The sequence below is a fragment of the Marmota monax genome, unplaced genomic scaffold, assembly GCF_021218885.2.
Source record: "Marmota monax isolate L192 unplaced genomic scaffold, Marmota_monax_Labrador192_F-V1.1 WCK01_AAM20220418_F8-fsc00125, whole genome shotgun sequence".
Classification (NCBI taxonomy): Eukaryota; Metazoa; Chordata; class Mammalia; order Rodentia; family Sciuridae; genus Marmota; species Marmota monax.
This window is the reverse complement of record NW_026695235.1, coordinates 10,455,475-10,480,184: the sequence shown is the minus strand read 5'-3', so window position 1 is coordinate 10,480,184 and position 24,710 is coordinate 10,455,475. Positions and strand designations below refer to the sequence as shown.

The 24,710-nt window shown below is 58.8% G+C and overlaps 1 protein-coding gene across 2 annotated transcripts; it reads left to right on the top strand.

Annotated features, from left to right (window-relative positions):
* The first annotated feature begins 316 nt into the window (after window positions 1-316).
* Window positions 317-22,363, top strand: Ripk4 (receptor interacting serine/threonine kinase 4). Of its 2 annotated transcripts, XR_006850646.2 has the most exons (9): window positions 317-533; window positions 7,668-7,959; window positions 12,646-12,794; window positions 14,167-14,216; window positions 15,747-15,905; window positions 16,619-16,722; window positions 17,923-18,187; window positions 19,970-21,497; window positions 21,807-22,363. XR_006850646.2 is itself a non-coding variant. In XM_046439153.2 (8 exons), the coding sequence occupies exons 1-8, from the start codon at window positions 352-354 to the stop codon at window positions 21,127-21,129; spliced, it is 2,361 nt and encodes a 786-aa protein (XP_046295109.1). In that variant the 5' UTR covers window positions 317-351; the 3' UTR covers window positions 21,130-22,363. The 2 variants fall into 2 exon arrangements, 1 of the variants encoding a protein (XP_046295109.1); XM_046439153.2 differs by having other exon boundaries at window positions 19,970-22,363.
* The last annotated feature ends 2,347 nt before the right edge of the window (window positions 22,364-24,710 follow it).

The following is a 24,710-nucleotide window of genomic DNA, read 5'->3' as shown; positions in this document are numbered from 1 at the left end:
GTCAACATCATGGATGTAATATCATACTTCTTTCTTTTGCAAAGTTTTGCCAAGTAGCACGAGGGAAACGGGGTAAAGTGAGTTATTTTCTTATAATTTCGGGTGACTCGACAGTTACTCAAAATATACAAAGGAAAGCGGGCCAGTCGTCCTCGAGCCTCGCACACCTGGGGAGCGCCCAGAGTCTGGATGAGTCCACCTGTCTGTCCGCACTGCCCAGGGGCCTGCCCAGGGGCGGGGCCCGCGAAGCCGGCGGGGCGGGGCGTGCTGCGGAAATGACGTCTTCGGGGCGGGGCGCGCACCTGGGCACCTGGGCGGCCGCGGCGGCGCCTGGCGGCGGCGAGACGCGCGATGGAGGGCGACGGCGCTGGCCCGTGGGCCCTGGGGCTGCTGCGCACCTTCGACGCGGGCGAGTTCGCCGGCTGGGAGAAGGTCGGCTCGGGCGGTTTCGGGCAGGTGTACAAGGTGCGCCACGTCCACTGGAAGACGTGGCTCGCCATCAAGTGCTCCCCGAGCCTGCACGTCGACGACAGGTCAGCGGCCGGGCGGGGCGCTGGGGCAGGCGGCGGACCGCGCCGTTCGGTGGCGCACGGCGACGGCCAGGGCCGAGGGACTGGAACTCGGGGGGCTCTCCAGTCTATCTACCTCCGGAGCAGCCTCGGGGGGAACCCGAACGCGGGCGAGGCCCAGAGGCGTGGGACGGGAGGACGCGGGGGTGCTTTGTGGAGCTCCGGGTCTGGCTGCGCTCGTCCAGGTGCCGGGCTGCGGCCCCGCGGGGGACCTCGGGGGCCGCGTTTGCCGGAGAAGTACAGTGCCTATTTGCTCTGCTTGACCCATCCCGGTTCCTGGCCCGAGCGGCCCCGTAATTTGGGGGTCCCGAGTTCGCCTTGCGCCTTAGATCAGCGCCCCCGGGACGCGTTACCCCCCCCCCCCCCCCCCCCCCCCGGTCCTGGGATCTGTCTGGGCGCTGCGGTCTGCTCCGGGCTTAGAAAAATTGCCGTGTGGGCATCTGGGCTTTGTGAGTGTAGGTAGGCTCCGTTCGACTTACTCAGTAATTTACATAGGAGCACAAATTGGTGTAAGACGGTAATTATTTCGGTCGGAAGCACGGATTTGGCTCGGGCTAAGCGTCCTCAGCTCCCCGCACTTGGGCACTTAGCGTCGTGCCCCGAGGGGCCGGGGCCTTGTTCTGCCCAGCACTTCCTGGCCGCACGCTTTAGTTTTCGGGGACTTCACTTCGAAGGCGAGCCTTTGCGGAAGGGCCTTGCATTAACTGGCTCTGCGTCCTTGCCATGGGCCTCGGGCACCCGTGTCCCTGTGTAAAAGCCTGCCTGCCCGCCGCTCCCTGGCAGGACTGCTCAAAGGAACGAGGGAGAATGGAAAGGACAGAGAACCCCACCACTCCGGAGGATCCAGCGGGTCGGACTGTGGTCTGTGGGGGGAGGATGGGGGGAAGATTCTTGAAAACGAACCCCCTCATTCATCCTCTGCAGTTGAGTTCATAAGCTTCACTGTAACATGTTTTTAAAGTGTTCCATGTGGAAGCCTTTTCCCGTGTTTCCACGGAGCCTCCTTGGACAGATCGGGCAGGCAGCTTTTTCTAGACTCCACCTGGCTGCCTCAGACCTGGGTTCCCCTGCTGGATCATTGTGATGGGCTCACCTCTCGGCTTTCCTGTAGGTGGTGGTGTGTGCTGTCCCAGCCTCCAGTAGCTATGGCTGGCTGGTGAGAGGTCCCGTCCCCTCCCTGTGCACCCTCATCCTTGGCCAGGGAAACCCACCGAGAGCAAATTTCATAAGTCACCACAGTTCAAGGGAGATGGCTTGCTGAGCCTGTGCAGAGCTCAGGCCTCCACTCTCCCACCTTGGGAACCTCTCAGGCTGGGAGGGGCACTGTGGTTATTTTGAGGAAATTAAACCACTCTGAATACCATCCAGCAGCTAGTTCTGGAATATGCCTCTTCATGGGGACACTTTATACCCTTGGGCATGTTAGTTTGACGGAGTTTTCAAGCCAAAATGGGCTTTATTCACCAGCCAAGATTGAATACCAGTTTCTGTTTTGGGAGGGCAAAGTGAACAAGCACAGGCCCAGGTGATGTCCCAGCCCGCGTCCTGGGAGCAACCCCTTGTTCCTAGGGTGGCTTGAAGATGAAGCTGGGTTTCTCCCCTTGAGATGGGTCACTTAGGATCTTGTAGTTGAAAAGTGTTTTGTCCTTTAACTGGAAGCCTTTCCTGCCCTGCCCAAAGCAGGCAGGTGGTGGCATGTTGGCTGCTAGGTGGAGGTCAGAGGCTCCATGGGGAGGCATTTCACCTGCTGCCCTTGGCCTGGGGTGGTGCAGGCTGCAGTTGTGCATCTGCCACGGGGCCTCTCTACTAGAGAGGAGGTGGGCAGGCCCTGCAGGGTGTCAGCTCAGTCCTTAGGGTTGTCACCAGCTTGGGTGATGGGGATGTATAGCCCTCCTGCTGTGGTGCGGGGGGCTGATTGTGGTGCAGTCTTGCCAGTTGCTGCTTCTTATTTTTTTTGTACCAGGAATTAAACCCGGGGGTACTTAGCCACTAAGCTGCGTCCCAGCCCTTTTTATTTTGAGACAGGGTCTCCTAGCTTGCTTACAGCCTGTAACATTGCTAAGGCTGGCTTTGAACCTGTGATCCTCCTGCCTCAGCCTCAGGTTGCCAGTTGCTTCTAAATCTTGAAATAGTTGTTGAGCTGTCTGTCCGGCGGTGTCTCCCCCTGCCCTGCCCCCGTGCTCTTTTGGTGCCCACCCTGCACTGCATTTGCAAGGTGTGACCTGGAGGAATGGGATTTCCTGGGGTCTCTATGTGCAGGCCCCATCCATCCCCTCACCTCCCATCTTGTCTTGTCTGCTTGAGGATGGCACCTCTTACCCCTGCCAGTGGTCTGGGCCTCTTCCCAGGGTGACTGGACTGTATGGCCAACTCCACTGTTGCTTAGGGTCCCACCACAGGTACAGGTGTGGGCCAGGCTGATTTTCATTGGACAGGGCTGCTTACCCCTCAAGGCACATGCTGCCCTGGCCCCAATCTTTATCTACCCTTGGCCTTGGCCAGCCCTGACGGTCACACCTGCAGGCCGCCCCAGGCCTTGTGCCCAGGCATGTCTATGCAGAGAGGGTCAGTGCTTGTTAGATGCACCCCGTACCCATTTCAAGGCTTCCTGGGAGCCAGGATACTTTTGCCAAGGGGTCCCTGTTTCTGAGCTTCTCTTTACCTGGCTTGGTGCTTTGGGAAATCACGCCTGTCAGCTCTGGGTACGTGCCTGGCCTCCTCACCCGACTCTAAATGGGGGGTCCTGGGTACATGTAGGGTGGAGTGCAGGGCCTGTTCAGAGAGAGCAAGTGACTCCAAGGACCCCATTCCTCCCTGCCCCGCCCGCAGCTCTGGGAGGCTCACAGTAAGGGAGCACAGGCAGCGGCTGTGAGCTGGGCCCGGCTGGTCGGGCGAGCCTGAGCAAACCCGGGGTTTGTAACTACAGAGCCCACGGTCGGACAAGCCCAATTCCTGTCAGTTTTAAAAATAGCAGTGTGGGAACCCCTCGGAGGCTCCCTGGGAAGGTAATTGGACTGCCCTGCAGCAGCCCTGGCAGAGAGGCTGCTCACAACTCACAGGATGGGGCCGGGCTGCACTCTGCCCAGGGGGTTCCCAGGCTGCTGGAGCCCTGTGCGGCTGCGCATCCTCTCCCTCCCCCTTCTCCAGCTCTGCCCCCTCCCCCTTCTCCAGCTCTACTGTGACCTCGGCCTCCCTCCCCTCCAGCTGGTCTTTTTGTCTTTGGAGTTTCTGACTGAGCTGCAGGAACCCTGTGGCTTTTGTACACGTGCGTCAGCCAGCTCTGGAGGGCTGGCAGGGGCCTGCTGGAGAAATGACTGGCCCGACACCATTCTGAGGTTCTTTTAAAGTGTCTTTAAAAGTCTTTAAAAGAAACTTGGTCCTGTCAATGCTGAGATTTTTCCATCTGGAGCCATAGGGTGTCGGGCTGGGCTGGGGTATTTTCTGCTGGGAAGCCCAGAATCAGCAGCCTTTCCCCAGCAGGGAAGCCGGAGGCAGGACGAGGACCCGCCTTCCTGCTCCTCACAGCTTTAAGGCCCTGTTTTAATTAAACTGCTGTCAGCGGGTTCTGCGGTCCAGAAATGTCCACTTTGCTGTGAACCGTGGTCCCCTGAACTGGGCACCTGGACGTCTGGGCTCTACCCCTGCCCCAGCACTGAGGCTTGAGCTCTGGGGACTGGTCTGAAATCCCTCCAGTATTTAAAGTATTAGTAATAATCATAAACCTATGCTTCCTTTTGTGTGGTCGCCAGACACTGGAAACACTGCTTAGGGGGAAAATGTATTTTAAATAATAATAATTGCTATGGACAAAAAACAATGGTGGGTCCCTCAGGACTTCAGCTCTCCTGGGGAGTGCCCTCCCGGCCTCCAGCAGGCCCTGCCAGGCCTCCAGAGCTGCAAATGCACCCAAGGAGGGCAGGAGCCGCTGAGCCTGTGGGCTGTGGTGTGCATCCTGGGGCTCTGGAGAGAGGCTGCTGGGTGGGGACCTTGGGACTTTGCCTCAGGGGCCAGTAGATAAGAAATGGTATAAAAAGTTCCAGTGACTTGCCGACCCTTCTGAGCAGAGCCAGGGCCTCTGCCACCTTGTGCTTGCTCAGCCCTGTCTGCACCTGAGGGTGGCTTTGTCACCGGAGATGGTGGCTTGTTTTGCAGGGTAGCTGATCTCCTCCCTGAAATGCCCTGAACCTCAGCCCCTGAGAGGAGAGGCAGTGCGGGCGGGCTCCCTCAGGCCAAGTGCCCAAGCTGGTGCTGGCTCCCCTGGGGACCCAGCCCAGGATCAGCTTTCTGGTGTAAACCTTCCTTGGGTGCTGTCTTTAGGTGGGGTCTGTCTCTGTTCTACAGAGAGGAGGTGGGTGGGGGGCGTGGTCTGCCCGGGCCTGTGTTAAGCTTGATGGGCAAACAGATCAAAAGTTTGCAGAGGGGCTCGGAGCTCCCGTTTTTTAGGTTAGTCTCAACTGAACCAACTTGGTTCTCTGTTGCGTTATCACCGGGTTGGCGTCTAGGGGCCCCGCTTGGGATGTATGTGGCAGGTGGAAAAGTGGCTGACCAGCCTGTAAATACCTGAACTGTCCATTCAAGACCTCAGGACAGTTCCTTGCTCAATTTACCCTGGAAGTTCTGCAGAAGGACTTGTGCCAAAGCCACCTGGCACCATGGGACAATAGGGAGGCGTACGAATGGGCCACTTTTTAAGAGAAAATAAGAGCAGTAGGAAAAAGACATATGGTAATAATTTTGATTCTTTCGAGGCAAGTGCTTTACCACTGAGCCCCAGCCCCAGCCCCAGCCTAATAATTTTGATTCTCAACAAGATGCAAAACTGAAGCAGAGCAGGTAGCAGGTCCCAGTTGGTGATCCTTGGGACCTGGTGACACCAGGACCCGTGGAGTTGGTGACTGGTGAAGGTGGTCCTCATGCTGGGGCCTGATTCAGTGAGTAGTACTTCCCGGGAGAGAAAGGGACCCAGCAGAGGGGACACATTCTCCCCCCTCAGTGCCTGTGGAGTCTGGGATTAAGGTCGGAAGTGCCACTGGCCCGGTCTGGACTGTTGGTCTCCAAGTCAGGTTCAGCCCATGGTGCTTAGGGATCTGCCCCTGTTGGGTCCCTGAGCCTGGCCAGGCCCTGGGGCTGTGAGGACCCTAGTGTGGGCAGCGCCTCACCCGCCCAGGGGCTCACAGCACAAGGGGCCTGCCACCTCTCGCTGCTGTTAGTCACTTAGCCAGAGTGCTAGGAAAGCCAGCTGCGCTGAGCTCCTTGCTTTGTGGTCACTTGGCCATGCTCCTTCAGTATGTTTCACATCTTCTCCAGCTCCCGACACGGCTGGGCTCGCCCCTCTGAGCCCCTCTGGTGCTTTATGGGAGCTGCCTGTGGGTACGTACGAGAGAGCTCAATGCTGGTAAGAATCCAGGGGTTCCTCTTGCCCACCTGCCATCCTTCCCGCATGCGGCGTCTTTACAGCTGTCAGGAAGCCTGGGAGATGGCTGCTGTCTCAACAAGAAGGTCAGATAGTCAAGGAATGGCTCTGTCTTGTTGGCACAGTTCGGAATTCTCCAGCAGGCTCCAGTGGGAGCAGGCACAGAGGAGTGTCCCCACAGCTGCTCTGGGGTTGGACCAGGAGGAGCAGGCTGTGCCAAGCCCCAGGAGAGCCCCAGGGTGGAGCTATGGTGATGGGTCTTGAGTTATGGGCAGGAGCTTGTGCTGGACCCTGCAGTCCCGAGAGTTACCTCAAGGCTGCCCCAGTCTGCACGGGATGTGTGTGGACACCGAGTGGCCCTATTCCCAGCTCGGTATTTGAGGGCGCTCCAGGCGTGTTCTGGACTTTCCCTGTGGGGAGCTTGTTGTGACTGGAAAGTGGCTGTCCCAGCCCTCACCTGTTCTCAAGGGGCGAGGCCTGGGCTCCTGGATCCCCCAGCCTCCAGGGTGCCTCCTGGGGTCCATGTTGTAGAGCACTGGCCAGATCCTGCATGGCCAGGTCATGTCCTCCTGGATCTGGCCTTTTCCCCTCAATGTGCGTGCGCCAAGACTTTTGACCCCTGACCCTGGCACGGCCCGCTGCTTCGCACCCTCCTCCGAGTGACCTTCGGCCAGGGGCTGGCAAGCGCCTCCGTCGGGGATGGAGAACGGAGGTTCCTGGCTTCGCCGGCTGTGGGTCTGTTGCAAGTGCTCATCTCACAGCCCGTGTGTACACAGGTTGGAGCTGGTGAAAGTCCACTGCAGAAGCAGGTGGCAGGCAGGACAGCCACTCAGTGGCTTCTCCACAGGTGGGACACACAGCCAGCACAGCTCCCAGGGAATGAGAGTGGGTCTCAGGCTCATTGGTACCCCAGCTGTGTTCAGAGGTTGGCATCATTCACAAAAGCCAAGAGGTGGGAACCGTCTGGGTTGTACACAGTGTAGGGTGTTCCTACCATGGCGTGTTATTCAACCATGAAAATGAGGGACATTTTGATAAGTGGTATAACAAATTAGGCCTTGAAAACATACTTAGTGAAATAACCAAACACTGAAGAACAAATACTTTGTGATTCCACTCACGTGAGGTGCCTGGATGCACAGTCGTAGGGACCGAGAATAGGGTGGGGGCTGGGGAGGCTTTACTGTCTAACAGGTGCAGATTTTGTTGGGGAGATAAGTTCTGGGCGTAGGTGGCAGTGATGGTCATGCAGCTTTAGGAAGTGTGTGGTGCCGCTGGCCGGGGGTTTGGAACAGTTAGGAGGGCGCGCGCCGTGTTGGTGTCTGTATCGCACCACAGCAGAGCGAGGGCCTGGCCGTGCTTGGATCTGCTGCTCCCTAGTGTGCGAGTGGGTTTGGGCTTTCACAGGGCAAGTGGGCTCCTCGGGTAGATGGTCAGTCTCAACTTTCAGCCCACACTGTCTTCCCTCCCCCAAGAGAAGGCAGTGTCCACTGCCAGGCTCCAGCCCGGGGTGCCCAGGTGGCCTGCGGGTATCCAGATAATTGCTGGAGCTCCTCTCCTGTGTACTTCGAGCACCCTGGGGCTCCAGTGTTAGGGCTGTGGCACTGGTGGGCTCCGTGAGTGCCCTGACCGTGGCTGGCTGGGCAGGGGCCTGCCGCCCCGCTCACTCCTTTGAACTTTTGCAGGGAGCGCCTGGAGCTTCTGGAGGAAGCCAAGAAGATGGAGATGGCCAAGTTCCGCTACGTCCTGCCTGTGTACGGCATCTGCCGGGAGCCCGTGGGCCTGGTCATGGAGTACATGGAGACGGGCTCTCTGGAGAAGCTGCTGGCCTCCGAGCCGCTGCCCTGGGACCTGCGCTTTCGGATTGTTCATGAGACAGCCGTGGGCATGAACTTCCTGCACTGCATGACCCCGCCACTCCTGCACTTGGACTTGAAGCCCGCAAACATCCTGCTGGACGCCCACTACCACGTCAAGGTGGGCAGCACTGTGCCCTGGGAAGTGGGTGGCTGGTCTGTGGCCAGGGAATTGGGGTGCAGCTGTAGGCTATGGCGAGGTTGGGGAAGGAGGTATTCTGTGGGAAAGAACTTGAAGCCAGGGCCTCTCCCAGCATAAAAACTCCGGGCCCCCAGCTTGTGGTGGCCAGCAACACTGCAGAGTCTGTATTGGGAGAGAGGCCCTCTGAGTGCTGGGGCCTCCCCCAATCCTGGCACGCGGGAGAATTCTGGGCCCCCTGGAAGCAGGTTATGAATTTCAGGTTCTAGACTCACTGAGTGTTTTGTGAAATCAGATTAGAGACCAGACAAGGGTCACATGAGGCTCTGAGGGGGACTTTCCACCTGATGTCCCATCTGGGGAGGTGTGGAAGGGACAGTGGTGCCTTGGGAGGCCAGTTTTTACTTTTTTTTCCCTTTATAAGTTTATAAAACCCGGAAGGCGTGAGAGCCGTCTGACCGGCCTCGTGCGGCGGCCTGGACTTGGTTCTCAGCATGGCCAGTTTGTGTCAGGCTGTACGTCTTGAATGTTGTTCCTTTGGATGGCCTTTGAGTCCAGGCTGTGTCACCACTGGCCCTGGGTGGCACTGTCCTGGGCTCTTGCCCTGTGGTGGTGGTGGTGTCACTCTCAGGAGGCCTGAGTCACACGTGGGCCCCTCTGTCCTCTTCCGTGCAGGAAAACAGATCCCTGAGGGAGAGAAGGAGCCGAGAGCCAGGGCCGGAGTGGTCCTGAGGTGCAGGGCACAGCAGGGGCACGGCCGTGGCTTGGTCTCTTTGTTGTTCCTGTCTGCACAGCGCTGCTGGCCCTTCCTGTTGACCCGGCCTTTAGGAGACACCTGAACCCAGGGCCCGCCCTGCCCCCGGGCTCTGGGGTGGGCCTGGTGTGCGATGGCCCATGCGGCACTCACGGAGCCCCTCCTGCAGGGGCTCAGTCAGGTGGAGAAGCGGATTTTCATTCTGGACAGTGAATATAAGCTATTTCTTGGGTGGGCCTCACTGCACCGTAGGTTTTAACTAAAAACGTACCTGCCGTGACGTGAAGCAGGGAGTTGGGGCGGTGAAGACGCAGGCACAGGACCAGGTGTGAGGGAATGAGCTCTGTAGGCTCCAGCAGCTGCCGTCCCAGCTCCTGTCCCCTGCGGTTGGCAGGGCTGTTCGGTTTCTTCCCGGGGAGTGCAGGTCCTGAGGGCCCAGTGAGTGTGAAGTTCTTTGCTCTCAAACATGCATTCTGCACCAGAAAGAGAAGGACGACAGGCCCCTGCTCCAGGGCAGGGCTTATGCAGGACTGACGGCTCCACAGTAGAGGTACAGTGTGGACGGTGGCCACTTGCTAAGCTGGGGCCCACAGGGGTTAGATTAGTGGCCAGGATGACCACCGCAGGTGTGGAGCATGAGCTGGAACCCGTTCCGCGGGGCTGCAGAGCCTTGATTTCCTGCCTGTCCCGCTGCCGTCTGGCATGACCAGGAAGATGCAGTGAGTGGTACAAGGCAATCCCTCAGGATGGAGTGAGGCAGAGGGCAGGGTGTGCAGGTGCCGGCCAGGCCTTCGTCGGGGGCAGGCTGAACTGCTGTCAGAGGTGGGGAGAAGACCCTGGGTGTGGAGGAAACAGCCCAAGCAACCTCAGGAAGGTTCTGGCTTGATGGCGTGTGGGCAGGGAAAGCCGCAGGCATCCTTGGGTTAACATAGAGGGTGCCTGAAGGTGACCTTGTCTTTAAGGACTGCTGGGTGGGTTTTCGCAAGCCCCTGGGCTGTCTGTGGCCTGGCTGGGCACCTGTGCCCCTCGCTCCTTTCCACACTCTCCTGCCTCTCTAACAGGTGTGTGGAATGCACACGGGGTGGGGGGTGTAGGCATTCCTTGGAGGACACAGTGACGTCCTTCTTCTGGGTGTGGGCCTGGGGTGCAGCCCCCGGTCCTGTCAGCTGGGTGGGGAGTGGAGCAGCAAGATCATTCCTTCTCTAGGTTGTCATCAGGGGTCAGTGACTGGTGAGTGCTCAGCATGATGCCCACCCAGAGTGCTTAGCAGGTCCAGCTGCTGGCTGGTGGCTTGTCACCAGCAGGTCATCACCTCAGGTCAGGCACGGATGCTCACGCAGGCATCTTCCCCAGCTGCAGTCGCTCCGCAGAGACCCAGCACTTGCTCAGTGAGCGAAGAGTGCTGGTCTAGTCCTTGTGTCCCTGGACACACTGGGCTTGCCTTCCCTGCAGGCCATTTTGGTGTGGACTCCGTGGACTCGAGGGCCTTTGGTTTGTGCCTCCCCTTCCCTTTCTCAGAGACCTTGGTTTTGAAGGGCTGGACCTGATGGAGTGTTCATTCCTAATGCAGATTTTTTGAAGAAGCTGCTAGAATGGTGGGCAGGTCCTCCGAGAGGACATGACTCCATGCTTCTCTGCTGGCCCAGGACAGCTGTCCTCCTTGCCTGAGTGCACCCTGAAAGGCCCCAGGAAAGGTTCGGTCACCTCTGAGAAGCCCCAAACAGAGTCTTAGAAACAGCTGCCTGGGGCCTGGGGTGCGGCTCCGTGGTGGAGCACTGGCCTAGCACGCACCAGGCTCTGGATTTGATCCCCAGCACCGAAACGGGAGGAAAAAACAGAGCAACAGCCAGCAGGTGTGGGGAGGCAGCCGCGCTCTGGATCGGGTCTGGAGTGTCGCTCCACGTCGGGAGTGCTGCTCCGGGGCCTGAGACAGGCTCTCAGGCTCTGGGGCTCGGGTGCGTTGGCCCCGGGTTTCCAGGCGGTTTTGGTGGGTGGACATTCGAGGTAACACATCTCTACTGTGGACCAGGATGAGCCGCAGGTTGCCGTCCACCACTTCCTGTGGCTCAGACGCGTGCTGCCTCTCTGTACCCAGGGGGGGTTAGAGCCAGAACCTCACGGCAGCCATCTGTTCTGCCAAGTATGTGAAATATAGTATGTTTTAAGTTGTCGCCTCACATTACTCTGTGTTGGGTACAACAGCTCTCCATGTTGAGATGATGCTGTGTAATATGGTGGGGTCACAGGCTGCGCGCTCACCCCTCCGCCCAGGCCAGGCTATTCGGAGCGCCATGGCATGGGGGCAGGATCCGCTGTGTTTGAAGTGCCCTTCCTGTTCAACAGCCACGGGCCACTTCATTACTCTGGTCCAGCTGGGCCTGAGGTTGAAGGGCCACATTCTTGGGGGCCCCTGTGAGCCCTGAGCTCTCGGGACACTGAGTCAGATGCCGATGCGAGAGTGTTCGTGGGCCAGGAGGCCTTTGCTGCTCATGGTCTATGGCGAGAGCTGGGGTGAGGGGCAGCCCAGGGCCCGGCCAGGCGGAGGTGCCCCTGGGAGTTCCGCATTCCCAGACTGCGTCTGATGCCAGGCTTTGGGCAGAGAATGTGTGCTGCTCTCTGTCACCAAGTGTATCTCAAAGTGGCTGGTCTGTTTGGGTCAGTGACAGAGATGAGGAGAAATGCCTGTGTTCAGAGAGAAGCATGGAGCACCGGGCTCCCCAAATCCCAGCCTGTCTTCATTTCTGAATTTAAGGCCTGGCAGGCCACCAGTGGTCTTCTAACAGACGTTTTCTCTGTCGCTGAACCTGTTCTGAGAGGTGAAGTGCTTTTCCCTGCCTCCCAGCGCTGGGCTTCTCGGGACAGGGTGATGGTTTTGTCTGGGGAAGTGGCAGTTTCTTCCCGGACTTCTCAGGATTTCTCTTGAGGCCTGAGGCTGGTTGAGCCCACAGAACCTGGGGGACCCAGAATGGGCACTTGGGCTTGGCGAGCTCCAGCCTGGGCGCCGCTCAGCTGGGCTACAGGGGCGAGGACTGACCTGGCCCCACCAGTGTCTTCCTGCTGTGCAGGATGAGGGCCGGCCTGGCTCCCTGTGGTCATGGTCAGCCTGGCTGCATGGGTGTGTCTTAGGAGGAGCCCAAGGGTTAATTTAAAAGGCTTAAAAACGCTCCACTTGAAGAAGAGGAGACAGGGAACTTCTCCCTGAGGATTGGGTGTCCAGTGAGAGTTGTGGCTTTGTTCCAGCAGCGTTTCACGGGGCCTGGAGGAGAGGGGCCACTCCCAGCGGCCTGTGTGGTCCTCAGTGGGTGTAAGCGAGCCATAAGAGTGTCTCTGCCAAGGGAGTCAGGGGTGGGGGTCCCTGAGTGGCGGGGGCTGGGGGCTCACCCCTGAGCGTCTGCTGATAACAGACGTTCTGGCAGAAACGGCATGCCCCGTGGGGTCGAGGCGAGGTGCGTGTTGTGCTTGCTAATTTAAAGGGCCTCTGGAGGTGTGTTGCCCTTTGAAGGATTTGCTGCCACTTGTCAGCCCAGCTGGAGGGTTGCACAACCAGCTGGCCCAGCCTGTCACGTGTGTTCCTTCACCTGTAAACCCTGGGCGCTGCTCTTCCCTTGGTGCCACCAGGGAGTGTCAGCCACAGGGCAGACCTGCTGCCTTGCGACGTGGGGCTGTGGTTCTTGAGTTCCTTGCCCAGGGAATCTCTCCTTAAACCCTGATCTCTTCCCGTCCATCCAGGTGGTGGCTCTTTAGCCTGTAGACGCTCTGTCTGAGCTGCCTTGCCTCCCGCCTGCCCGCGCTGGGCTACCTGCAGGAGTGAGCAGAGCGCTGGGGGCACGGCCTCTGGCTCGGGGGCGCTGCCAGCTCACGGCCGGCCCCTGGCCCTGTGGAGGGCTGACCTGCTCCCCCCTGCTCTGTTTCAGATTTCCGATTTTGGGCTGGCCAAGTGCAGCGGGCTGTCCCACTCTCACGACCTGAGCATGGATGGCCTGTTCGGCACCATCGCCTACCTCCCTCCAGAGCGCATCCGGGAGAAGAGCCGGCTCTTTGACACCAAGCACGATGTGTACAGGTGCGTGATGCCCAGCCCCATCCCTGTGGGCCCCTCTGGGGACCCTGAGCCCGTGTCTTCCTGTCCTGAACAGGGGCTTTCAGATCACTCTGGGTGTGCATCAGCAGTGGGTTCAGTCCAGGTGAAAGGGGTGTGTGTCTTTTGGGCGGGGATGTTAGCCTGGGGGCAGGTTCCCCGGCGTACAAGAGACCCCTCTTCCCAGTGGGTGCTGCTGGCTGTAGATGAGCCACTCCTGGCGGCTGGGTGAGGACCGGCCTGGCTCCCTGTGGAGCAGGCAGCGGTGCTGTGCTGGGTCTCCTGTGGCAATTTTATGAAAAATGCATTTTATTGTCAGAAAAACCTGTTGCTTTAAGTGGTCGCCGTGCCCATGTGCCCGTGGGTTTGGGCTCTTCACAGTTCATTTTTCTCTGAACTTTGAGGAGGGAACTGCTTACACTTGTGGGGTCACCTGGCTGCGATGGAGGAGCATGGGCAGGACCTGTGAACCTGGTTGCCAGGTTACCAGATTCCGTTCATTTTCAAGTTGTGAGAGTTAGTCTCACAGAGAAAACGGAGGCAGGGAGGGTGCAGCCACGCACCAGGAGCTGCTCGGACTCTGCCCTCGTGCCACCGCCACCGGGGTCCTGGCTGACTGGTTTGGCAGTTGCCCTGGTACGTGAGCTTGCCCTACCTGGAGCTGCGGCTCCTGGCCTTCGGGGACCATCATGGCTTGCAGAGTTGGGGAGAGTAGGTAGGGTGCTCTGTCTAGAGCTGAGTTTTCAGTTAGTGTGAGTTCTTTGTGCTTCGTGGGGTGAGTCTTTGGACTCCTTTTTTAATTTTAATTTTTTAAATGCACTGGATTGGGCCCCTTTCTTGGTGTATCTAGAATAATTTATATGTGAGTATGTGTCCCGAGTGGCCAGCAAAGGGCTTTGGCACAGTGAGGCCACCTCAGATGTTCTCCCTGCCCTTTCCTTAGCAATCCTCTGACATCTCAGAGAGCCAATGGGAGTATTTGCCCAGTGCTCCACGACTGTCCTTAGAGTCAGAACCCTAGAGAGCAGCAGGGGGCCATGAGGACACCAGCAAACGCCTGGTTACCTGCTCTGTGCCCGGCGGGAAGAAGGTGGTACCGTCTGCTCTCCCCGAGAGCCCTCCAGGGTCCTGTCTGCTGCCTGAAGACTGCGGCTCAGCCACGAGGTCTTCTGTTCCCACCTGAGCCCAGGTGGGGGTGTTATCCAAGATGGCTTCCCCTTTTAGAAATGCAGGAGAAATGTCCCGGGGCCTCCTTGGGAGCCTTGGAGGGGCTTCTCCAGCTGGTTGCAGGGTGACCGCGCCCCAGACCTGAGCTGAGGGTCCTGAGCCACGCTAACGCACCTGGCTTCTTTTCCAGCTTTGCCATCGTGATATGGGGCGTGCTCACACAGAAGAAGCCCTTCGCAGGTGAGTGGCGCTGCCCACGAGGTGCCAAGCAACGTCTCCTGGGACTGTGGGGCATCTTCTCAGCCCTGGGGTGGTGCCTGTGACCCAGCAAGGCCACCCCACTATTGGCTTTTCTATACACTGACAAAGTGCTTTGGCAGAGTTGTTTGCAGGCAGGAAATTACACATAGGACACATACAGGGAAAGAGATTCGGAGGAGTCCATTCTTAGGGGCCATTTAATTTTTTTGTGTGGAATACATAACAAAATATGTCATTTTCACCATTTAAAATGTGTGATTCTGTGACATCGAGGACGTTCACAGTTACACAGACAGCATCATGGTCTGGTTCCAGACACCTTTGCCACCCCAGCAGGAGCCCCTGCCCATCTGCGGTCACTCCGGCTCATCCCCTTCCCACCATCCCCTTCCAGCCTCTGGCAACCACTGATCTGCTTTCTGTCGGTGGATTTGCCTTTTTTCAAAGGAAAAAAAGAAAGAATTGTGAATACACATGACAGATTTGCTCTCCACACTGCCTGTGAACATGTGGTCCAGTAGTAGTTAGGGTGTCCACACGCTGGAACAGCCTCCTAGACCAGAAAATGCTCCCCCACCTTCCCAACTAGGCAGTCCCTATTGTGACTTCTTTCCTCAGAATTTCAGTACCTGGGTTTAATTACTGTAAAGTCTGGGTAGCTTTTACCTGCGTTGGAGAGGAGAGCCTTTTTCTTTGCATTACTCATGATATTGTGTGGTATAACCAAAGATGCCAAAAAAAAAAAAAAAAAAATACACATCTTGCTAGCCTGTGCCAGGCTCAGGTCTGGGAAAGAGAAAGGGTCTCCCAGGCCTGGGAGTCCGTGGAGGCAGACTCGGCCAGTGTGTGGAAAAGGACTGAGTCCTCCCGGAGCCTTGTGGACGTCCCAGACCCCTCTCGAGGTCCTACCTGTCCTCTGGCTACCACTGCACTTTGTTCCCGGCTGCCCGTCCCGAGGCCCATGCTGAATGCACCTAACTCGCAGCCTGCCGGTTGGACATGAAATTGTCTGGCGGGTTGACACCTGGAGCCAGGTGTGCGGGGCCAGTGTGAGGATTGCGCTCTTGCTGCTTCATAGCCTCCTAGGCAGGCAAGCCAGGTGCAGGCCGCGTGAGGTGCCAGGGCGTTTTCTGTCCTGTTTGGCAGTAGGAAGTCTCCCCGAGGTGTACTTGACTTTCATTTCATTAGAGGGTTTGAAGTCTGCATTGTCATGGAAATACCCGCAGACACTAAGACAGTGACTGTGTGGGACAGACCGCGTGGAGTCCTGGCAGTTGTCAATGTGGGCCAGCTCTCCACCCCTGCTGATGGCACCTGCCTTTGTGGAGGGCTTGCTGGAATCACGGGGGCAGGAACACTGTGGGGAACCAGAAGCCGGGAGGCCAGCCTGAGAAGAACCCGGCCCTAGGGCTGCCTCGGGCCCTCCCCTCAGGGCGGAGGAGAATGATCGGCGGAGCGTGGTGGCTTCCGGTGGCTTCTGGTGCCCTGACGGCTGCATTTGTCCCCTAGATGAGAAGAACATCCTGCACATCATGGTGAAGGTGGTGAAGGGCCACCGCCCGGAGCTGCCCCCCGTCTGTAGGCCCCGGCCGCGTGCCTGCGGGAACCTGCTGCGCCTCATGCAGAGGTGCTGGCGCGAGGACCCACGGGAACGGCCCACCTTCCAGGGTGAGTGTTAGGTCTCCCTGGGGCCAGGCTCTGGATGGCTTTGCTATTGCCACAGAGGTGATGACCAGCCTCCTGGTGGGAACAAGGTGCACAGGGACTCGGGGCCCAGACGAGTCCTGCAGGGGCAGGTCACCTGGCCCTGCCTCAGACCTCCAGCAGTCAAGGCCAAGGTGGGGCTGCTGGACCCAGTGGCTGCCTTCACCGCCCCCACCCCTGCTCCTGGCCAGGACGGGGCTTGCTGCCCAGGGGAGCCCATGATTTCAGTTCAGACACAGCAGGGTGTCTTCAGGAGACCGCCCGACTGGGCCTCTTGGCACCGTTCTCCTGGGGTCCTGCCCTCCTGGAATAGAGAGGTGGGCCGTGGGTAGTCAGCCCTGGTGGATCCAAGGCAGTCCCTGCTCTCACAGCATGCAGGGGGACAACCTGGGGACAACAAGGGCAGGGCTCACCGCTAGTGCTGCTGGCAGGGCATTGAGGCGGCCTTGCCCTGTGTCTGGTGAGCCCTCCAGATGGTGGCACGAGGCAGGCCAGGCCTGGTGGGCGGGTTGCCCTGTGGGGATCTGGGGGTCCTGGGTTCTGCTGACTGATCTCAGTGCTGATGGCATCTGGCTCAACCTGCTGCTTGGAGACTTTAGGGTGTCTCTGTCCCTTTGGAATCGTGTAGAAACTGTTAGCCAAATGACATGCTCCTTTTTGTCTTTTTCCCCTCAAAGAAATTACTTCTGAAACCGAGGTCCTCTGTGAAAAACCTGACGAGGAGGTGAGAGAGCCAACTCCAGACCCAGCAGGGAAGAGCCCGCCGGGGCCCAAGAGCGAGGTGAGGGGCCTTCCAGCCCACCCCTGCCTCTGCAGACCCTGGCCAGCCGCCTCCTCCCTGAGCCGGCCTTGTGCCCGCCTTGTGCCCGCCTTGTGCCCAGCTCTGTGGCAGTGTAGGTCCCTGGGCATCCCCGGGCTCATCTGCCCTCCTGCTGCCTTTCTTCCCTGTGTCCTGCCAGGGGTTGTGTGAACAGTGTGGGCGCCCACTTGAACTGCTGGGTCTCACTGGACACCTGAACCACCGGGCTCAGAAGGCCCAGCCTCTGCTAGGCGGGGCAGGCGGGGCAGGCGGGAGGTGGCTGCTCTGGGTCTTGTGCCCCCCTGCTTCCTCACTGTGCAGAGCTGGTTTGTTCTGTGAGTGTGACAGGTTATCTCAGAGGTGACAGGAAGTTCCAAGTGCCTGGAGGGCAGTAAGAAGGAAGCACCTTGCAGAGTGAAGCCTGGTACGCAGCCTGTGGCACGTCATCAGTGCAGGGCAGTCTCCCCAGGGAGATAGGCACACGGAATAGAAAAGGGCTGTGGGCATGAGAGCGCCTGGGGCAAAGGCACCGGGAGGCTTGGAAAAGAGGTGGGCTGGGTCCCCGATAAGGCAAGAGAGGCAGCCAGCAGGTGGATGTGGCTCAGTCTCCCAGGAGACCAAGTCAGAGTGAATCCAAGGGTCAGCGGGCGGGGGAGGGGGTTTGGAACAAACGGTCATGGTCGGGGGGAATTGTGAGTCCCGCCAGGAATCTCCCATCTCATGCAGAAAGACCCTTTAAAGGGCCTCTTGATGTGCGCTGGATTGGATCACTGTGTTGTCCCTGAGCTGGACCCACCCTGGCCTACCCACATACATCTCCAAAGCCTGACTTAGCCCAAGGGCAGGCTGGCCTGCGGCTCGTTCCCGTTTCTCATTAGTGCAGACCTGCTGGACGCGCAGGGCCAGCCCCGCTCTCCCCTCCGCGTTCCCGCTGTGCCTTCTGTCTGAGGCGCTGTCCACACCTCCCCTCAGCCCGGGCCTCTGGAGCATGCTGTGCTGGATTTGACAGTTTTCTCACAGTGTCCGTGCTGGGCACCAGGGGGTCGGTGCAGCCCCGAGTCTCTGGGTTCCCTCGTGCCGTGTCGTGGTCACATCACCCACATCACTTCCTGGTACCCGATGGCGTTCCCTCCTTGCCTTGGTGGAGGACCAGGGCCCTCACCACCTCCCTCCTCGTTGCAGGCTGTGCCCGGGTCCTCGCGTCTCAAGCGCGCCTCTGCCCCAGCCTTCGATAATGACTGCAGCCTCTCCGAGCTGCTGTCGCAGTTGGACTCTGGGATTTCTCAGACCATCGAAGGCCCCGAGGAGCTCAGCCGCAGCTCCTCCGAGTGCAAGCTCCCGTCGTCCAGCAGTGGCAAGAGGCTCTCGGGAGTGTCCTCCGTGGACTCCGCCTTCTCATCCAGAGGGTCCCTGTCGCTGTCTTTTGAGCGGGAACCTTCCACAGGCGGTGAGCAGCGGCTCTGTCCTGAGAAAGGACGAGCCTGATGACGGGGCTCAGTGGACAACTGCAAAACCAGGTGTCCACTTCCTGGCCCTGATGATGGTCCTGTGTCCTCTCTTGGGTAACTAGGCAGCTTGGGGTGTCGGCATAGCTGTGCATTGAGCACAGATCCGGAGTCGCACACACCGGCAGAGCAGCCCCGTAGGGCGTCACTTAGGGCATGAGGGGACCAGGCCACACCACCTGCCCGTGCAGTGAGGTCTTGCCTGGCCAGCCCTGGGGCAGAGGCTGACTTCAGGCCTGCAGGTCGGAAACTTGAATTCCATCCAGTGATCCTAGCAGCCACCCGCTCCCCTTTCCATGGGTGCCGGCCCTGTACTGTGTCTCAGTGCTGCAGACCTGTCCCCCTTTCCAACACTTGGGCCTGCTGCTGACCGCGCATTTTACTGGGTTGGTTGTCCTTGTGGGCGCCAACACTCTGGTGTTTTGTAGACTGCCTGTTAGGAGGAGTCCTCCTTAGCCACCTGCTGTGTGTGTTGAGCTATGTGTGCTGCTGGGGATCAAACCCCACACGTCACACATGCAAGGCATGTGCTCTGCCACTGAGCCACACCCCCAGTACTTTTTATTTAGAGAAGGGGTCTTACAAAGTTGCTGAGGCTGGCCTCAAACTTGGGATCCTCCTAACCCAGCCTCCACCAGGCCTGGCTCTGTTAGTTTTAATGGGCCTTGTTTTTACAAGATGGTTTTTCCCTGTTCCTGCCCAAGGTGCTCTCATCCTTTTTGGGGGTGGGACGGTGTTTCGTGGTAGACTGGGGATATCTCCCTGGAGGAGAGGATTCTGGGTCTTACCAGCCCCCTGGGTAGAACGTTGGGGGAGAAAAAAGGCTTTGCAGGTTTGGACACACCTGGAAGACAGATGGGGTGGACCCAGTGACTAGAGGCAAGTGGTGGTCAGTAGAGCTGAAAAGGGCGGTCAGGGCCAGGTTCAAAGTTGCCAGAAAGAAACATCAGAACCTCCCATGGAGAAAGGTGCTCCCGGGCCTTGGTTCAGATCTGGCACTGCTGACGCCTCGCCCTGGTGCCTGAGAGGGTTTCCTCCTGGCTCCTCGGAACGTGTGTCAAAACCCAAGTCCATCTGGGCAGGTCCCGTTCTTGTAGTACTGCCCCACACCCCACCTCTCTTCCTACATCCCCTGGAGAATCTTATTTCATGTGAATCAGAAGAGTCTTAATTTCATGTGAATCTGGATTTCAAACCATGGAGTTGAATTTTTGTGTTAAATAGCAGGCTTTTATCCTAACACTGGGCCAAGAGTCCTGAAATATGAGGCCCGAAAACATCCTGTGATGTCCCCTGTGCAGGAGGTGCCATTCAGAGGTCAGGCTGGGAGCTGGAGGGTGTCCTGGGAGGCTGGCCAAGTTTCTGAGCTCCTGCCCGGGGTTTTCCTTCTGCCTCTTACATCCCTTTCTGAATGAGGGAAATGAGCCGTCTTGCCATTCCTAAGCACCAGGGCTCCTCCGAGTTTTACTCCCTTTAAACCAACGCAAGGCAGTGGAATCACTAGAGTGATTTTAATTTGCAAATTGACAAAGGAGGACCTCAGACGTGGCTTCTGGCTAGATCTCAAAGTGGGATGCTCGCTCAGTCCCTGCGGGTGAAGTGTGACCTGGAGGCTATGCACATCCTGAGGTGCTGGCCCAGAGTCCAGGTGTAGGTTCCCTGACCCCCAGCCAGGCCTTGATGAGCCGGCGTCCTGGCTGAACTCGCCTCTCCTCTCCCTGCAGACCTGGGCACCACAGACATCCAGAAGAGGAAGCTGGTGGACGCTATTGTGTCGGGGGACACCAGCAAGCTGATGAAGATCCTGCAGCCCCAGGACGTGAACCTGGTGCTGGACGGCAGCGCCAGCCTGCTGCACCTGGCCGTGGAGGCCGGGCAGGAGGAGTGCGTCAAGTGGCTGCTGCTCAACAACGCGGACCCCAGCCTGACCAACAGCAAGGGCTCCACGCCGCTGCACCTGGCCGTGGAGCGCCGGGCGCGGGGCATCGTGGAGCTGCTGCTGGCCCGGAAGATCAGCGTCAACGCCAAGGACGAGGACCAGTGGACGGCCCTGCACTTCGCGGCCCAGAACGGGGACGAGGCCAGCACGCGGCTGCTGCTGGAGAAGAATGCCTCCATCAACGAGGTGGACTTCGAGGGCCGGACGCCCATGCACGTGGCCTGCCAGCACGGGCAGGAGAATATCGTGCGCATCCTGCTGCGCCGCGGCGTGGACGTGGGCCTGCAGGGGAAGGATGCCTGGCTGCCCCTGCACTATGCTGCCTGGCAGGGCCACCTGCCCATCGTCAAGCTGCTGGCCAAGCAGCCAGGGGTGAGCGTGAACGCCCAGACACTGGACGGCAGGACGCCCCTGCACCTGGCCGCTCAGCGCGGGCACTACCGAGTGGCCCGCATCCTCATTGACCTGTGCTCCGATGTCAACGTCCGCAGCCTGCTGGCCCAGACACCCCTGCATGTGGCCGCGGAGACGGGGCACACGAGCACCGCCAGGCTGCTCCTGTATCGTGGTGCCGGCAGGGAGGCTGTGACCGCAGAGGGCTGCACTGCCCTGCACCTGGCGGCTCGGAATGGACACCTGGCCACTGTCAAGCTGCTGGTGGAGGAGAAGGCGGATGTGCTGGCCCGGGGGCCCCTGAACCAAACTGCACTGCACCTGGCCGCTGCCCATGGGCACTCGGAAGTGGTGGAGGAACTGGTCAGCGCAGATCTCATTGATCTGTCCGACGAGCAGGGGCTCAGTGCGCTGCACCTGGCTGCCCAGGGCAGGCATGCGCAGACCGTGGAGACGCTGCTCAAGCACGGGGCCCACATCAACCTACAGAGCCTCAAGTTCCAGGGTGGCCAGGGCCCCGCGGCCACGCTCCTCCGGCGAAGTAAGACCTAGCCTCCTGCCTCAGAACCAGAGGTCTGTGGGCCTCGTGTCCATCTGTGTCCATGTGGGACAGGAGAATGCTCTGCCGGGACACTCCACTCACCCTGCTGTGGCTGCCAAAACTGACCCGGCAGAGGCCAAAGGATGAGGCCATGCCCCGTGGGGGATGCTGCTAGTGTGTGCTGCCCTCCAAATGGGCTTGGCTGGAAAGACTCGGCAGCTGACCCACCACCAGCCTGGGCACCTGGCGTCATAAGGGACAAAGGGTCGGGATCATTTCGTTGTACTCCTAACAGGTCCTTTGGTGACAAGGCCTGGGCAAGGACGGCTGCTTTGTCCCACAGCGAGCCCCTGTCACTGCTCGAGCATGTCCGTTACAGGTGAGTCACAGGAGGACGTGTCCTCTGTCCTCACACCCGCGGTGGCAGAGGTGCCTGCCCGACCAAGTGCAGCGCGTTTTGTGTGGGAAGCACCTTGGCAGATGGTGTTAGGAGCGAAGCCGAGGTGGGACTGTCTGGTCTAAGGACTGGCCATGACATCACAGCATGGGCTTTAAAAGCCGTCAGTCATACCCACCTTGGTGTCCTGCTCGTTTGTCCTGCGAGCAGTGAGGGCATCCTGCCCAGCCCCCTGCACTGACCCTGGCCGCCCATCATTTCTCGTTGCATAAAATGTTTTCTGATCTCCAGAGCCACGTGTGTAGAGTCCTTGGAAAATCCTCCAGCTTCGCTCTGGACTGAGGAGTGTTACCGCGTGGAGAAGCTGCTTGTCTGGCTGCTTTCCAGGTCTTGTTTTGGTGGCCGTTGGCACCGAGGGGGCGCTTGGGGTGTCTGCGGTTTTCTGACCTCTCTGCAATGGCACCCTGGGTACTAGGCCTTGGCAGTTGGTTGCAGGAGTTGGTTGTACTCAGACACGTAAAGGATTTGGTCACTGATAGTATCACTGCAACATTGTCACACGAATCCCGCGGTTGCCCTCCAAACACTGTTATTAGAATTAGTTTATTGCAGATCGTGACAAATGTGCTGTGGCTGGGGCGGTGATACGGACGGAGATTGATGTTAATGTACCGTGTATGTCGATGTGACCTGTGGGCAGGATGCGGACTCTGCGACAGGAGTGCCCACCTGTGACGTGGGCTGTGCTGTAAGACGCCTCGATGTGCTTGCGCTGCGGGGCTACTTTTGTGTAGAACACGTGGACTGTGTGAGGTCTGTTGACATCAATAAAGCGAAGTAATCTCCTACTCCTTGGAGGTCGAGTGGCTACTTTTACTTATAAGTAAGCTTTAATTACCTGGTTCCTGAAAACAGAGCCCAGGGCGGTTGTACGCGGTCTGGAGACAAGGTACATCACACACTGAATTCACCTGTGACCGGGGTCGAAGGGAGCAGAAGGGCTTGGGCGTCCCTCCTCCTGAGCCCAGTCCCACACATGGTATGCAGCAGGAGAGAAGTCCATGTTGTTAAAAGAAGCTCCCAGCACCTTAGTTTGTATTCTGTTTTAAGTGCTACTCATTTTAATTTGTTTTGTATTTTGAAATAACTTCAAATATAGAAGAGTTAAGAGAATTGTTTATACCTTTCCCAATTTCCTACTTTCTACATTTGATCTCATCCTGATCATTCTTTTCTCATCCATATACCCAGTCCTCTTCCGATCCACCTGTCATCTAAAGGTTCCACCTGTCTGTCCATCCATCCGTCACCCACCTGTCCACCTACTCACCTGTCCACCAGCCACCCACCATCTGCCTCGCCCAGCTCCACCCACCTGTCTTGAGACGAGGCTGCAGACGGTGTGCGCCATCCTTAAATCTTCCTAAAAGCAAGGACTTAGGACTGAGGGGAGAGTTGTAGCTCAGTGGTAGAGGCTTGCCTAGCAGGCACAGGGTCCTAGGTGGGGTCCCCAGCTGCAAAAAAAGACAGAACAAAAAAACCCTTTTCTGATATCCGCAGTCTACCCATCAAAAATCAGGAAATAAACCACCACCCAATCTATAAATCCTTTCCAAATTCTGCTGATTGTCTCAAAAATGTCCTTTATAGGGACAAAAAAGGAATCATGCTGACGGCAAGAGGCAGCTCTTCCTCTCCCTCTGGTCCAGGACCTTGGTCCAGCTCGCACGTCCCCCGTCCTGCCCTCGTGACGGGCCTCTTTGGGGAAGTGGCTTGTCCCGGGTTGTCTGGCTCTCCATGAGGCTAGGGTCAGGCTGAGCATGGCCGGCCGCAGGAGCACTGGTGTGATGACTGTCAGTGCACAGGCGGTGTTCCTGCTTCGCCCAGGTGGGTGGCTCAGGCTGAGGGCCTCCGCACACCCCGTCCCCCTGTGACCCTGTGAGCCTCTTTGCTGGAGTCGGTGAGGCTCCCCAGCCTCAGCAGCAGCCCCTGCTGCCAGGAGACAGGTGGAGGGTGGTGTTGGGAAGTAGGTTGCTGCAGGGGAGCTCGTGGTAACTGAGATATCCCGGCTTCTCGCCTCTCAGCAGAGGTGGAGGGGAGGCGTGTGGTCACTCACATGTATGGACACGCTCTGCCTGGCCACACCAGGCCTTGTGGACGAGCCAACACCCAGCACCCTGAGTGTTGGTCATACTTATCCATATTGATATCTCGGCCTCCCTCACCCTCCATTCAAGCCCCTCAGCTCAAAAACGGTGTGTGGCCAACTGCCAGGTACCCCTCACCTGCGGGGCCAGCTTCCTGGTCCTGCGCAGGGACAACTCTTAAGCATCACCTGTGCAGGACCCCAGCCTGCATCCCCTTGCTCACACCTCGCCTTTGGCCAGCGCTCCAGCCCCTTTCCCCTGGCAGGTAGGTCAGTGTCCCCCCCCCGTCTTGGAACCATGTTCCCTGGCAGGTAGGTCAGTGTCCCCCCGCCCCCCCCCCCCCCCCCCCGTCTTGGAACCGTGTTCCCTGGCAGGTAGATCAGTGTTTCCTCCCTGCCCCCGTCTTGGAACCGTGTCCCCTGGCAGGTAGATCAGTGTCCCCGCCCCCCCGTCTTAGAACCGTGACCCTGGCAGGTAGGTCAGTGTTCCCCTCCGTCTTGGAACCGTGTCCCCTGGCAGGTAGGTCAGTGCTCCCCCCCGTCTTGGAACCCTGTCCCCTGGCAGGTAGGTCAGTGTCCCCCCCCCATCTTAGAACCGTGTCCCCTGGCAGGTAGGTCAGTGCTCCCCCCCTGTCTTGGAACTGACACGTCCCTCCTCAGGGAAGGAGGGAGATTTCCTCACTTCACCCTCTGACCCGCCCAGGCTCAGCTCAGCTCAGCTCCCAGGGCTGAAGATTCAAGACCCCTTCACTGGCCCCTGAAGAGAACAGCGCCCCCCTCCTGGGAGGCAGAGGGGCAGAAACCCCAGCCAGCCTTCCAGGACCCCCACCCCAAGCAGCCAGAGAGGGGTGCCCGCCTACCCTCTGCAGCCCAAGTCACGGGCATGGCAGGTTCTCAACAGGCTGTCCCTGGCTGGAGCAGGACAGGAGCCCTCCTGGAGGCCAGGCCTTTCCTTGTTACCCAGTAGGACGTCGGCTTGGGGACCACCCAGCAGAGGCCCTGCCCAGCCCCCAACCCAGGCCCTCTAGTCATGCTGCTGGGCCCTGGGA